The 14,043-nt window shown below is 42.7% G+C and overlaps 2 protein-coding genes across 2 annotated transcripts; both read right to left on the bottom strand.

Moving 5' to 3' along the window:
* Positions 1-1,139: 1,139 nt before the first annotated feature.
* Positions 1,140-3,901, bottom strand: LOC120695130 (G-type lectin S-receptor-like serine/threonine-protein kinase RKS1). The gene is made up of 7 exons (XM_039978439.1): positions 3,848-3,901; positions 3,669-3,741; positions 3,434-3,557; positions 2,110-2,252; positions 1,772-2,012; positions 1,503-1,672; positions 1,140-1,351 (listed from the first exon to the last, which is right to left on the bottom strand). The coding sequence occupies exons 1-7, from the start codon at positions 3,899-3,901 to the stop codon at positions 1,140-1,142; spliced, it is 1,017 nt and encodes a 338-aa protein (XP_039834373.1).
* Positions 3,902-12,694: 8,793 nt separating this feature from the next.
* On the bottom strand, positions 12,695-13,476 carry LOC120695129. The gene is made up of 2 exons (XM_039978438.1): positions 13,383-13,476; positions 12,695-13,287 (listed from the first exon to the last, which is right to left on the bottom strand). The coding sequence occupies exon 2, from the start codon at positions 13,280-13,282 to the stop codon at positions 12,695-12,697; it is 588 nt and encodes a 195-aa protein (XP_039834372.1). The 5' UTR covers positions 13,283-13,287; positions 13,383-13,476.
* Between the last annotated feature and the right edge of the window lie 567 nt (positions 13,477-14,043).

Genomic DNA, 14,043 nt, shown 5'->3' with positions numbered 1-14,043 from the left:
ATGGATGAGGGGCATGGCACTCCTTATATAGTGACTCAGGTGCTCAGGTTCGTTGAACCTGGACACCATCAGAGTCATTTAAGTGATGCGGTTATGGCCATTAATTACAGATTTAATTGCACGTTTAATCGCACGATTAATTGCTGTCAACGGCAAAATAGCCATCACATCACACCGCGCCGCGCCGCCCCTCGCCACGGCCACGGGCGCGGCGCGGCGCGGCGCGGCGCGGCGCGGCGAGCGAGCGCGCGCGCGTGTGGTTCACCGTCCTCCTCTTACCGGCTTCACAAGTGGTGTACAAGAAGTCCACCTTTTAAGTCGGTTGAGATCCTCCTCAATTCCCGGTACGGAATTAAACATTGATTCCCTAGCATTAATAGTGGGCTTTAAATTCTTTTATTGCTTTAGAATAAATGGGCCAAGCCCATTACTCCAACATTCGGTACAACACATGGGAACCGTATCTAAATTCCTATGACTGAATAATGCAATCTGCAAAATGGAAGAACTTGGGTACATTCGCTGTCTGCAAAACAAGCAGAGGCTGACTACAAAACCCTATGACCTGAGGAAAATTGTCGGGAACGTTTTCTTTCCCTAGGAATTTTCAAATTAGTTGTAGGGATATAAAGTTTTCCTTGGGCAGCTCAATTCATCCTAGGGAATGCTTAAACCATAGGGAAAATTGCATTTTCCAGTAGTGCAGCCAGGTTTCCTCTTAATGAAAAACGTGCTTAGTCACGGTCGCGAAAAAAATAGTGCAGCCAGGAAAGTAGAAAACTTATTTCAGGAGTCAGGACTGAATGCACCGCAAATAATAATAGCCTAAGAGGATAAAAGCAAGATATATAGCTTCATGTTGAAAGAAAGACAAAAATAGGATTTAGCTCAGTGACCCATCAATAAAAAATATATATGTTCCAGAGCAAGAGATGGAACTTGTAACCATTTCAGTCAAACTAATCATTGTACTTAATTGCATCTAACTATCGAAGATCAATCGGTTGAAACTTGAAAGCAATCAAACAGAACTAGTGTGCCCACAAGCTTTTTATCTGAGATCGCACGCGTATACAGCAATGCCAGGAGATAGGCTTGGGTGACGACAGCTGCATATGAAATGCTATATACTATCTGTTTCAGTAGTAAGCTGGCAGGCCAGGCTCTCGAATGACGGCATTCTCACAGCCCAGCATCAGAACAACGTCCCACATGCTTGGGCGGTCTTCTGGATGCTCTTGAACACACAGAAGTCCTATCTGAACCCATCTCATTATCTCGGCCTTCCGACGCTCACGATGCAGTGACGGATCGATGAACTCCATCAGCCTTCCTGCTGCCCACAAGTCCCTCAAAGCTAATTCCCATTAGTGATAACTGACAAGTGACAACTAAGAATGCTGCAGCACGGAGGTATTGAACTTGTCCATAAATCTCATCAGACAGACGAGTTAACCATATATAGGAGCGATTCAGTACTGAAAAATTAAAGGTTCACCTACATACCCACTTATTTAGAGGCCCGTAATTACGAGACTCATCAGACAGTGCTAATGGAGGTGGAGGGCCTTTCTTTCCGCTAATGATCTGAAGCATGGTAACAACAAAGCTGTACACATCAGACTTAACGGACAAGCAGCCTCCCCTTTTATATTCCGGGGCAATAAACCCTCTGGAAAATGGTGATAGAATAATTATTACTGAATTAGTACCAAGAAGACATTACAGCAAGTGAAAAAGAAGAGTCACACATTGTTAAACGCAGTCTCACCGTGAGCCTGCAACAATGCTTGTGCAGTCTACATCTACACCTGGCTTCAATGTTGTGGATATTCCAAAGTCACAGATCTTAGGGGTCAGGTCTGAATCCAGTAGTATATTGCCTGGTTTCAAATCTCCATGAATTATGCGTGGCCTGCATAGCTTGTGCAGATACAGAGTTCCCTGAGCTATCCCTTGGACTATTTCACAGCGTTTAGTCCAGTCCAGTGGCGACTCGATCGCTCTCTTGCCTATAAAGTTCAAAAATATGTAAATATGTAAATAAGAAAATGTGAACCATATATAATCTGATCTCAAAATTCAGTGATGAATCTAACAAGAACAAACCGTATATGAAGGAATCCAAGCTTCCGTTCGGCATGTATTCAAGGACCAAGATCCTTTCTGACTTTTGAGTGCAGTATCCAAGAAGCGTAACTATATTTGTGTGCTGAAGCCTTGGTATTAACTTAATTTCATTTTCAATGTAACTGCATGGAATCCCATCATATGATGCTTTGACAGCAACTCGAGTCCATCATGTAGTACACCCAGAAAAGCATAACAAAATGTGCAAGCAATATAATTAGGGAAAGTCTGTTTTTCAACCCTGAACTATCACGCTAGTCCGATTTTGGCCCTTGAACTACGAAACCGGACATCCTACACCTCCAACTAACGAAACCGTTTGAAAAACAACCCTGGCTCAGCCAAAGGCGGTTTTGCTACAGTAAAATTTCCGAATTTCTGGAATTTCACACCTCTCTCAATTAAATAATAAAGAAAGCATAGTTAATATTGTCTAAAAATCATGATATTTTTTTGGGAGGTAGATCAAAAGACAAGGAATCTATTTTGGCTAGATGTGCTACAATAGACATAAAGGAATTTGAATTATAAAATTTTAAAAATAGGTAGAATTCAAAATTCCTTGAATTTTTAGGTCAGCTAAACCTATGATAAAAATGCATTAAAAATATGATAATTCATAATTTTTATTTAGTTTAGTTAGGTACTTTTTATTGGCCCAAGTTCTATAGAATATTCATAAATTAAAATTTGAGGAATCAAATTTGATTCAAATTTGAGCATTGCGAAGGAATTCAAAAACTTTCATAAGAACTTGGGCCAATAAAAAGTACCTAACTAAACTAAATAAAAAATTATGAATTATCATATTTTTAATGCATTTTTATCAAAGGTTTAGCTGACCTAAAAATTCAAGGAATTTTGAATTCTACCTATTTTTAAAATTTTATAATTCAAATTCCTTTATGTTTAATGTAACACATCTAGCCAAAATAAATTCCTTGCCATTTTATATACCTCCCAAAAAAATATCATGATTTTTAGACAATTTTAACTATGCTTTCTTTATTATTTAATTGAGAGGTGTGAAATTCCAGAAATTCGGAAATGTTACTGTAGCAAAACCGCCCTCAAAACAGGTTGCTACAGTGATCTAGGGGGTGATTCGGGCGGTTTTGCCAGTTCGAGGACCTATGTTACCCGGTTTCTTAGTTGGAGGTTGAAAAACGGACTTCTTGACTAGTTCGAGGTTGTAAAATAGACTTATCCCATATAATTATGCAACTATGTGGAGAAAATATTTTTTTCGCAAAAGATGACCAACAGGAAAATATATGTATCCTTTTGGAAAGGAGACCAAAACCATAGCATGTGGAAAGTTCTACGTGCCTTGTAAACAGTGCTAGTACAACCGAAGCCAATTCTATTTTCATGTGAGAAGTAATTTGTAGCATCCGCCAGCTGGGAGAGTGCAAACTCTGTAAGACCTATTGACCATGAGAATACATCGAGTTAGTGCTAATCTTTTAGCACAGAAAGTTGTGCTAGCTTAGCAAATTTACATGCATGCAGCACTTTGGTCTGTAATAACTTGCTACCTCTTTTTGGGAGACCCTTAATGATGGGACTAGAAGCTGTCTCGCCATGGTGTGGGAATACTCGTCCACCATCCTAAAAAGTAAAAAAATAGGGTTATACAAAATAAATCACTACCAAGAATGAGGAGTAATACATGCATAGTGATTCTTTGATTTCTACAACCTATCCATAATTTCACTTTTGTTACTCCAATAACCGTGAGAACAGTGAAAGTCTCGCGCCTTCTAGACATGGCCATAATCATTAGTGTGATGATGGTTTTAGATTTGTACCTTCTGCGCAGCATTCCTTATCTCATCCGCGGTACCTGAGACGGTAGTGATTTCGCTGTAGGTCAGTAGGTGATCGCATTTAAGAGTGCCGAGAGATACCGGGTGTTGAAATCCATTTCTTTCTGCACCGATCGCGACTATGCAGAAGTGGTGTGCATAGCTCCTATGCTCACAGGATTTGATGAGCATGTAGGCTTGCAGAAGAGTGTTGGTAATATGCCCAAGAGGCAATCATGCTTTGGCCGGATATGATCCAAGAAGGAATAGAACCCTAATGGGCCTCTGGTATGACAGCTCATTAGTGGGGTCTATATAATGAGGGGCAGGGCTGTGGGAGGAGGACATTCACTCTCGCGCCACAAACCCTAGCCGCCGTCACCTCTCCTTCCCCGCCAAACCCTAGCCGAGCACGCAGTGCTAACACACCGGTGATCGGTGTTCCCGCCCCGTACGTGTGGACTTCGAGGAGGCGCCGTTGCGTTGCTGTGGTACTGATCGGCGGGACAAGCAGGAGCTCGGAGCTGCGATCTGCTTCCTCATCACTGACGCGCATCTACGTTGGATCAAGTCTACTCCAACGCATCTTCCGTTGCACCTGCGCGTCTAGTGGTAACGATCCATGATCACTCGCTTATATGAGATCCTTGTTGAACGCGGCAGCTAGCGTAGCGTCCCCGTTTCCTTACAGTGGTACCAGAGCGATCATGTTTAGCTTTTGGTCTGGATGCGCATATAGAGATATGCTTTTGTTTAGGGTTTTGCAATCTGTTCATATTCGATGTATAGATTGGTGCACGGCGTGGGATCGGTACGAGTTGATAGCATCGCGGTGACTGCAGATTGGTTCATGGTCTTTCTCTATTGTGCGCACGACTTGCCCATACCGGCTGGAATCACCATATGGGCTAACTGTGCAGACGAGAAGAGATTGAACTGATGGATCCGAGTCATGTGTTGCGGTCTTCTCCGATGTACCAGTCGCAATGGTCAATGTGATTGATCTAGTGAAAATTAGGGACCGTCGTTGCATTCTGTTGATAGCGGCCTCTTCATACCCCTAGGTAGAATCTGTTCTACGCCTAACTCGTTTTTGCAGGGTATGATGTGAATGGTATGGCCTCAAAATCATGTGATGATATGTGTGTAATAAGTTGTGTGACCTGCGTGTCAACAGTTAAAACAACCGGGTTGAGGTTGTCCCATTATTGTATAACGACCTGCGCGTCGACATGTGATGCTTGATTCCCTCATGTAATTTACTTTACTAGTGCTATTAGATGTAATAGCTTAGTACTTATTCTTGGAGGCTTCAAGCATGAATGGCGATGACGATCACCACAAGACAGAATGGATAATAACAGAGGTCACCATGGAGCCATGGAGATGGAGCCCATTGTGATGCAAAAGGCCATTCTATTCACAATATGATATGATTATATGCCTGTGATGTTTATTTTCCTGTCATACTGTTCTTTTATGTTTTTCATATGAGCGATATATTTTTATCATGATAGAATAGTTTCCCTCTAGTAAAGTTGAGAACTTTGATATCCTTTTACCAATAGCTGCACCTATTAAAATTTTGATCGTTGTGTGGTAGGTGTACCAAAGTAGAGTACCTTCAACCATCATCATAAATAGGGTGAGTGTCGGACACTCACTAGCATAGTATTGGTTTTCTCAACAAAGCTATCAAAATGGTTTTGGGCTTTAGGATATGGAGTTGGAGCCGGGGCATTGGATGCCACCCAACAAACAAGAGTCATATAGAGATATGATTAACAAGGCATTATTTACCTATGTCACTAGTTTTCTAGCCGTGAAGCCAAAGCTCACTAGAATTTTAGTGAATATGGATCTTGGTCCCCTATATATCGTTAGAGGGAAGGCGATGTTGCAGTGGGAGTCTTTTATTAATTTTTAATAGAAGAATTACATGAACTTAGTGATGAAATCTTGCTTTACTATGTTGTAGATCATGTCTGCCAGTAACAATTCTGTTTTCAATTTGCGATCTGTTCTTGAGAAAGAAAAGTTGAATGGAACCAAATTTATTAATTGGTACCGTAACCTGAGAATTGTTCTCAGGCAAGAGAGAAAGGAGTATGTTCTTGAGCAGCCATACTCCAACGATCTCCCTGATAATGCCACTAATGCCGATCGCACTGCTTATGAGAAGCATTGCGATGATGCAGTCAACGTGAGCTGTCTCATGCTTGCTACCATGTCACCTGATCTGCAGAAGCAATATGAGCATATAGATGCTTACAATATGATTGGAGGGTTGTGTGGAATGTTTGAGAACCAAGCTAGGGTTGAGAGGTACAACATCTCAAAATCCTTGTTCTCATGCAAGCTAGCAGAAGGTAGCCCGGTTAGTCCTCATGTGATCAAAATAATTGGTTACATTGAGACTTTGGGCAGACTTGGCTCTGAGCTCCATGATGATCTTGCTGTTGACGTCATTCTCCAGTCGCTCCCGCCGAGCTACGAGCCCTTCATTATGAATTTTCAAATGAATGGTATGGAGAAATCGTTGTCTGAATTGCATGGCATGCTTAAAACCGTAGAAGAAAGCATCAAGAAAAGTACCAATCATGTGATGGTGGTACAAAAGAAGAACAAAAAGAGGAAGCGTTGGACGCCTCCCAAAGGCAAGGGCAAGGGTAAGGAAAAGGTTCCTAATGATCCCCAAGGCTCTAAGACTAAGGCCAAATCTAGCCCTTCTCCCAATGATGAATGCTTCTACTGCAAGGGCAAGGGACACTGGTCAAGGAAGTGCAAGAAATACTTGAAGGATCTGAAAAAGAAGAAAGGAAGTGAGACATCCGCCTCAGGTATGAATGTTATAAATATTACATAAATTAATATTTCTATGTCTTCTAGTGAATCATGGGTATTTGATACTGGGTCGATGATTCACACTTGCAAATCGTTGCAGGGCATTCAAAGGACTAGAAGATTTGCAAGAGGCGAGTTGGATGTTCGTGTCGGCAATGGAGCAAAGGTTGCAGTCATGGCGGTCGGCACTTATCACTTGTCATTACCCTCAGGCTTAGTTTTGGAATTAAATAATTGTTATTGCATTCCTACTTTGAGTAAGAACATTATCTCTTCTTCATGTTTGGAGAAAGTTGATGGTTATGAGATTGTAATAAAGAACAAGCATTGTTCCATTTACTTTAATGATATTCTTTATGCTCATTGTCCATTGATGAATGGATTGTATGTTCTTGATCTTGAGGATAAACCTATTTATAACATTAATGCAAAACGGCTTCGACTGAATGATTTGAATCCCACTTTTATTTGGCATTGTCGCTTAGGTCATATAAATGAGAAACGCATAGAAATACTCCATAAAAATGGTTTATTAAGTTCATTTGATTTTGAATCATTTGACACGTGCGAGTCTTGTTTACTTGGGAAGATGACTAAAGCGCCCTTTACTGGTCAAAGTGAGAGGGCAAGTGATTTGTTGGGACTTGTACATACCGATGTATGTGGACCAATGAGCTCAATGGCCAGAGGTGGTTTTCAGTACTTCATCACTTTTACTGATGACTTTAGTAGATATGGATATATCTACTTAATGAGGCACAAGTCTAAATCATTTGAAAAGTTCAAAGAATTTCAGAATGAAGTACAAAATCAATTGGGCAAGACAATTAAATTTCTACGATCTGATCGTGGGGGTGAATATTTGAGCCACGAATTCGGTGATCATCTGAAACAATGTGGAATTATTCCACAATTGACTCCGCCTGGAATGCCTCAATGGAATGGGGTCTCCGAACGGAGGAACCGAACCTTGTTGGACATGGTTAAGTCGATGATGAGCCAAGCTGATCTTCCACTGTCATTTTGGGGTTATGCTCTAGAAACTGCTGCGTTTACACTAAATAGGGTTCCAACTAAGTCTGTGGAAAAGACTCCATATGAGATATGGACGGGGAAACGTCCCGGATTATCTTTTCTCAAAGTTTGGGGAAGTGAGGCTTATGTCAAATGTTTGATGTCAGATAAGCTCACCCCAAAATCAGACAAGTGTTTCTTTGTGGGGTATCCGAGGGAAACCAAAGGATATTATTTTTATAACCAAGCAGAAGGCAAAGTGTTTGTTGCCTGCAATGGTGTCTTCTTAGAGAAAGAGATTCTCTCGAAAGAAGTCAGTGGGAGCAAGGTGTAACTTGAAGAAATTTGAGAAGTGCCTGAAACGGCTTCAGCCCCCACTGAACCTTCACGGGATAAACAAGGAGTTGTAGAACCCGTTGTGGAAGAACTAGCCCCACGAAGGTATGTAAGGGCATGTCGCGCACCTAAAAAGTTCACGCTCCTAACCACAGGGCAGTGCGATGTATTGTTATTGGATAATGATGAGCCTAAGACCTATATGGAAGCAATAACGGGACCCGATTCTGAGAAATGGCTTGGAGCCATGAAATCCGAAATAGAATCCATGCATGGTAATCAAGTTTGGAACTTGGTTGATCCCATTGATGGTGTGAGACCTGTGGAGTGCAAGTGAATTTTTAAGAAAAAAGATAGACATGGATGGAAATGTTCACATCCATAAAGCGCGATTGGTGGCGAAAGGGTTTAAACAAATTCAAGGTGTTGACTAAGATGAGACATTTTCGCCCGTCGCAATGCTAAAGTCTATTTGGATTCTTCTAGCTATTGCCTTATTTTATGACTATGAGATATGGCAAATGGATGTCAAAACAGCTTTTCTGAACGGAAACCTAAGTGACGATGTCGATCCTAAAAATACTAGAAAAATATGCAAGCTTCAGAAATCTATTGATGGGTTAAAGCAAGCATCTCGGAGTTGGAATATTCATTTTGATGAAGTAGTCAAAGGGTTTGGTTTCATCAAGAATGAAGAAGAGCCTTGTGTTTACAAGAGGACTAGTGGGAGCGCAGTTGTATTTCTGGTCCTTTATGTGGATGACATATTGTTGATCGGAAATGACATTCCAATGTTAGAAGTCACTAAATCTTCACTGGGAAAAAAATTCTCGATGAAGGATTTAGGTGAGGCTACATATATTTTGGGCATTAAGATCTATAGAGATAGATCTAAGAGACTAATTGGATTAAGCCAAGATACATATATTGACAAGGTATTGAAAATGTTCAATATGCAAGATTCAAAGAAAGGTTTTATGCCAATGTCACATGGTGTCAGTCTCTGCAAGAGTCAGTGTCCCTCGACACCTGATGAGCAAGAGAAGATGAGTGCGATTCCATATATTGGGTCCATCATGTATGCCATGCTTTGTACTCGCCCTGATATAGCATATGCTCTAAGTGTTGCAAGTAGATACCAGTCAAACCCAGGAGAGGCTCGATGGGTCGCGGCCAAGAATATCCTGAAGTACTTTAGAAGAACTAAGGATAAGTTCCTAGTCTTTGGAGGTGAGGAGGAACTTGTTGTAAATGGTTACACCGATGCTAGCTTCCAAACCGACAAGGACGATTTTAGATCGCAATCTGGTTTTGTGTTCTGCCTCAATGGAGGGCAGTGAGCTGGAAAAGTTCCAAGCAAGAAATGGTAGCAGATTTCACGACGGAGGCCGAGTACATAGCAGCTTCGAAAGCTACGAAGGAGGCTGTTTGGATCAGAAAGTTTGTTCTTAAGTTGGGAGTTGTTCCTAGTGCGTCCAGTCCAGTGGACCTCTATTGTGATAATAGTGGTGCCATTGCACAAGCAAAGGAGCCTAGATCACACCAAAAGTCCAAACACATGTTGCGGCGATATCACCTTATCCGTGAGATCATTGATACAGGTGATGTGAAGATATGCAAGGTGCACACGGATTTAAACATTGCTGATCCGTTGACAAAGGCCCTCTCACAACAGAAGCATGAAGCTCATATGAGTTCCATGGGTATTAGATACTTGCATGATTGACTATAGAATGAGTGGGAGAATATTGTAATCATGTCTAAGTTTGTGTTTTATTCAATAAAGTGTTATTTGTTCCCTGAATGACAATTGTTTATATTGATTAACAAGAACATGACTTGTTTGTGAAACTCTCTTATTCTATTGTTGTTCAAAATTATCCCTAGTTTTGCCATTGTGAGGAACAACAATGGCTTGTAAACTAGCACATGTATTGATTGATGATCATGTTTCACAGATCATAGATATGGAGATATTAAATCAATAATATGGACACATGTTAGGGAACATGGTGTTGGATAGACCCACTTCGATACTCTGCGGAGGTAGTTGTCTTAAATGTGCCATCAGTTAGTCTCGAGTGGTATACCTGCTAAATCCTTAGACCTGAGATCGCCATTGTTTCTCACCATGTGTAATGGTACACTTTGGTAGGGATGGCAATTCCACCCGTGGATGCGGGTATCCGCGGATTTTAAACCCGATGGATGCGGGTGCGGGTCTGATATTTCACCCGTGGGTGGACTCGCACCCGCATATTGCGGGTGTGGGTGCGGATTTGAGATTCCACCCGCGGGTGGACCCGCATCCGTCCGGAAAAAAAAAAACCACAACTCAACCTACTTAGATAAGGTCCATCCCAACTATCCTAACTACAAAATGAGCACATAACTTATGAATTTATTGTTAGTTTGTCCTTATTACTTTGAACTAAGGATTTGTTGCTAGTTTGCTCTTATTACTTATAGAAATATGTTATTTGACTGTTTAAATTGATGAATTTGTACATTTTTATTATATCTGTTGTTAGACCCGCGGGCACCCGAAACCCGCCCGAAATCCGCGGGTGCGGGTGCGGGTGCAAAAATGCACCCGCAGGTTTGCTCGCGGGCGGGTTTTTTCCAATCCCGCGGGTTTGCCTGCGGGCGGGTTTTCGCCAAACCCGCACCCGCCCCCGCGGGTGCCATCCGTCTGCCAAACACTACTCCGTAACTGGGTGGCTATAAAGGTAGTCTTGGGTGTATCATGAATATGGACCGGGATGTGTGCGGATCAAGATGGAATTTGCCCCTCCTAGATAACAGGAGAGATATCTCTAGGCCCCTCGGTGCGGTTGGATTAAGAAAGTGCATGGCCATGCCAAAAGTGACTAAAGAGTTAGTCATAAATTGTAATCCACTGCAAAATCGAGTTAAGTGGTCGAGCTATCATAGGGATGGCATGAAACTCGCCTTGAGCTTGACTGGTATCCTGAGGCAAAGGGATTAGTGTATGAGTATATCCAAAGGTTTTGCCGATATGATCTTTATGTGTGCATGGGAGTCAGTACACTCTGCTAGGTGCCTCTACTGATTAGTAATGCAAGAATGGTTCTTGCAGCACAGCCACTCACACATGAACCTTACGGGTCACACACTTAACGGGTTGGAACAAAAACTTGCCTATGTGATTGTCTCTAGTGCAAGTGAGAGATTGTTGGTAATATGCCCAAGAGGTAATCATGCTTGGGCCGGATATGATCCAAGAAGGAATAGAACCGTAATGGGCCTATAGTATGACAGCCCATTAGTGGTGTCTATATAATGAGGGGCGGGGCTGTGGGAGGACATTCACTCTCGCGCCACAAACCCTAGCCGCCGTCACCTCTCCTTCCCCGCCAAACCCTAGCCGAGCACGCGGTGCTAGCACACTGGTGATCGGAGTTCCCGCCCCGTACGTGTGGACTTCGAGGAGGCGCCGCTGCGTTGCTGTGGTGCTAATCGGCGGGACAAGCAGGAGCTCGGAGCTGCGATCTGCTTCCTCATCACCGACGCACATCTACGTTGGTTCAAGTCTACTCCAACGCATCTTCCGCTGCACCTGCGCATCTAGTGGTAACGATTCATGATCACTCGCTTATATGAGATCCTTGTTGAACGCGGCAGCTAGCATAGCGTCCCCGTTTCCTTACAAAGAGTGCCCCTGAGCCCATGTATCAGCTTCCACATCTTTGGGTGCTCTACGACCTTCAAGTTTGCCAATTCGTGCAGCAGGTTTTCAGTGGCTGACGCATAATGAGAGAGCTGCTTGCACTCCTCATGGTTCCGGCGCACCGTCTCCACACCCTTCACGATCATGCTGATCAACTTGAACATGTCCACTCCAACTGGTCCGGCAGTGTTACGGCAAGTACAATAGTGTAGACAGTTTCTGTCTTTTTATTATAAATAGACAACTGAACAGACGGCTTGTATAATGAGCTGTCTGTTTGACTATCTGCAGGGTGATTAATTCATATTCTTTGACACACAAATTCATGATGATCTAGTGCATAATTGATCTTTGTAGCCATTTTGTTGTATAGATGAGAAAATGCACGATAGATTCAAATAATTCGTATGAATCTTATATATAACATATTAAATCATACAATGTATATAAACATTAATTCGCATGGCTCTTTGTAGCAAATTTTAAGCCACCTATAACACATTCTATCATAAAAGGCATATAAATTAACATAAATACATTTAAAAAAGCAGAAAATAAACATTTCTTAAAAGTAAAGGTTACAGTTTTGAAATGTAAATCTAAAAAGGAGACTAACAAACTTTGTTTCACATTTTATTGGATCAATACATAATTTAATATGTATTTAAACACCCTAGCACAAATAAATCTATAGATAAAAACACAGGACAGTAGCATGGGTATTCATGTTTTTTTAAATGTAAAACATCACAAGACAAATCCAACAAAACAAGTTTGAGATCATTTGGACCTATATTTATTTTACTATGAATTTCACAAAATCATAAACAAACAAGTATTACTAAGCATACTGCATGCTAGCTTGTACCGTTTATCTTCTTCTATCTGTAACACACACAGCGGACGGTGGAGGTTCCGTCCGGGGAGACATGTCCACGGCCAGCGGCTCCGCGTCCTGGAGCAGCAGCGGCTCCACGTCGTCGCCATCGCCGTTTGCGAGGCGGCGGACCACGAGCCCGACGGACCTTGAGCCGCCGCAGGAGATGGTGGCCGGGCTCGCGCCCGCGCGGACGGCGATGGGCGAGGCATCCGCGGTGGGGGCGGGATCGTCTGCTTGGGGCGCTGGGATGAGGCGGCCCTCGGCGTCGGCGGACTGCTTCACCGTGCCGGAGGCGGCGTTCCTCAAGGCCAAGGCTCTGCAAGCGCGGCCTCGGCCCTGGACGCGACACAGCGGATCCTTGCCTCGTCGTCTCCCCGTAGCATCTCCTGCAACGGCCGCTTTTCCCGTCGCCGAGCCTGGGAGCACGGGCCGTCGGTCGTAGATGAACGAGACGCCGGGTAAGCAGTGATTGCGGGTCGCGAGGGGGGTCTTTGCAAAAATTTCATGCAGGTCTATGGCAGCAGACGACCCGTTGTACGTGCCCTTAGAAACCTTCCCCAGGCACTCCCACAGCGCCATCTTGCCTGCTCCGAAGAATTAAAGCTTATATATGCTACATGCAAATTGTATTACTGTATACATACAACACACATCTGCAATTGAGCAAAGAAGAACAAACCTTTCTTTGTTCGGAGATGCTTCCTGATCGACGAAGAAATGATGAGTAGAGGACTCGCCCGCCCCAATTCTGGCCAATGCAGCGCAGTCGTGAGTTTGGGATGTATAAAAGGGTGAAGAGTATGCCTTTCCTGGTGTACTTCTAGGAAGCAGTAGTCTAGCACTTTATTAGCAAGCCTATAAGTAATTCATTTTTTTGGCACGTGATGCATTACAAAGTTTCTTATCTGACAGAGCTTGGTAGTTCCACCACCATTCAGAAGATGAGGCACATGGCTTGTACGTACCCCTTTTTTAGCGCGTATGGCTTGTACATACCCAATGGCATGGGTTAATTTCTTTTTTGGCCGGCTTCACAATGCATTGATCCCATTATTGGCATTCACTTGAGTGTCCCATCTTTGATATGTTCGCAAAAACTTGAGGGTAAACCAAGCATGAACATATTTGAGAAAGGGGAAGCAAAAGCAAGATCGAGTTTCAAATGCAAAATTCTCTCTCAAATCTCAACAAATCGTTATGAAATTCGAGGCATAGGTCCGCAACTTAAATGATTAACAGATGCAAAAAAAAGTTTGCAAAAAGATTGAGTATAACTCGCGAATCGAAAATTGCATCAAAAATACTCTGAAAATAGCAGAAAAAGAAAAACTCGTAGGACA

The sequence above is a fragment of the Panicum virgatum genome, chromosome 2K (genome assembly GCF_016808335.1).
Source record: "Panicum virgatum strain AP13 chromosome 2K, P.virgatum_v5, whole genome shotgun sequence".
Taxonomy (NCBI): domain Eukaryota; kingdom Viridiplantae; phylum Streptophyta; class Magnoliopsida; order Poales; family Poaceae; genus Panicum; species Panicum virgatum.
Note: the sequence above shows the minus strand (reverse complement) of the source record. Positions and strands in the feature narration are given on the sequence as shown.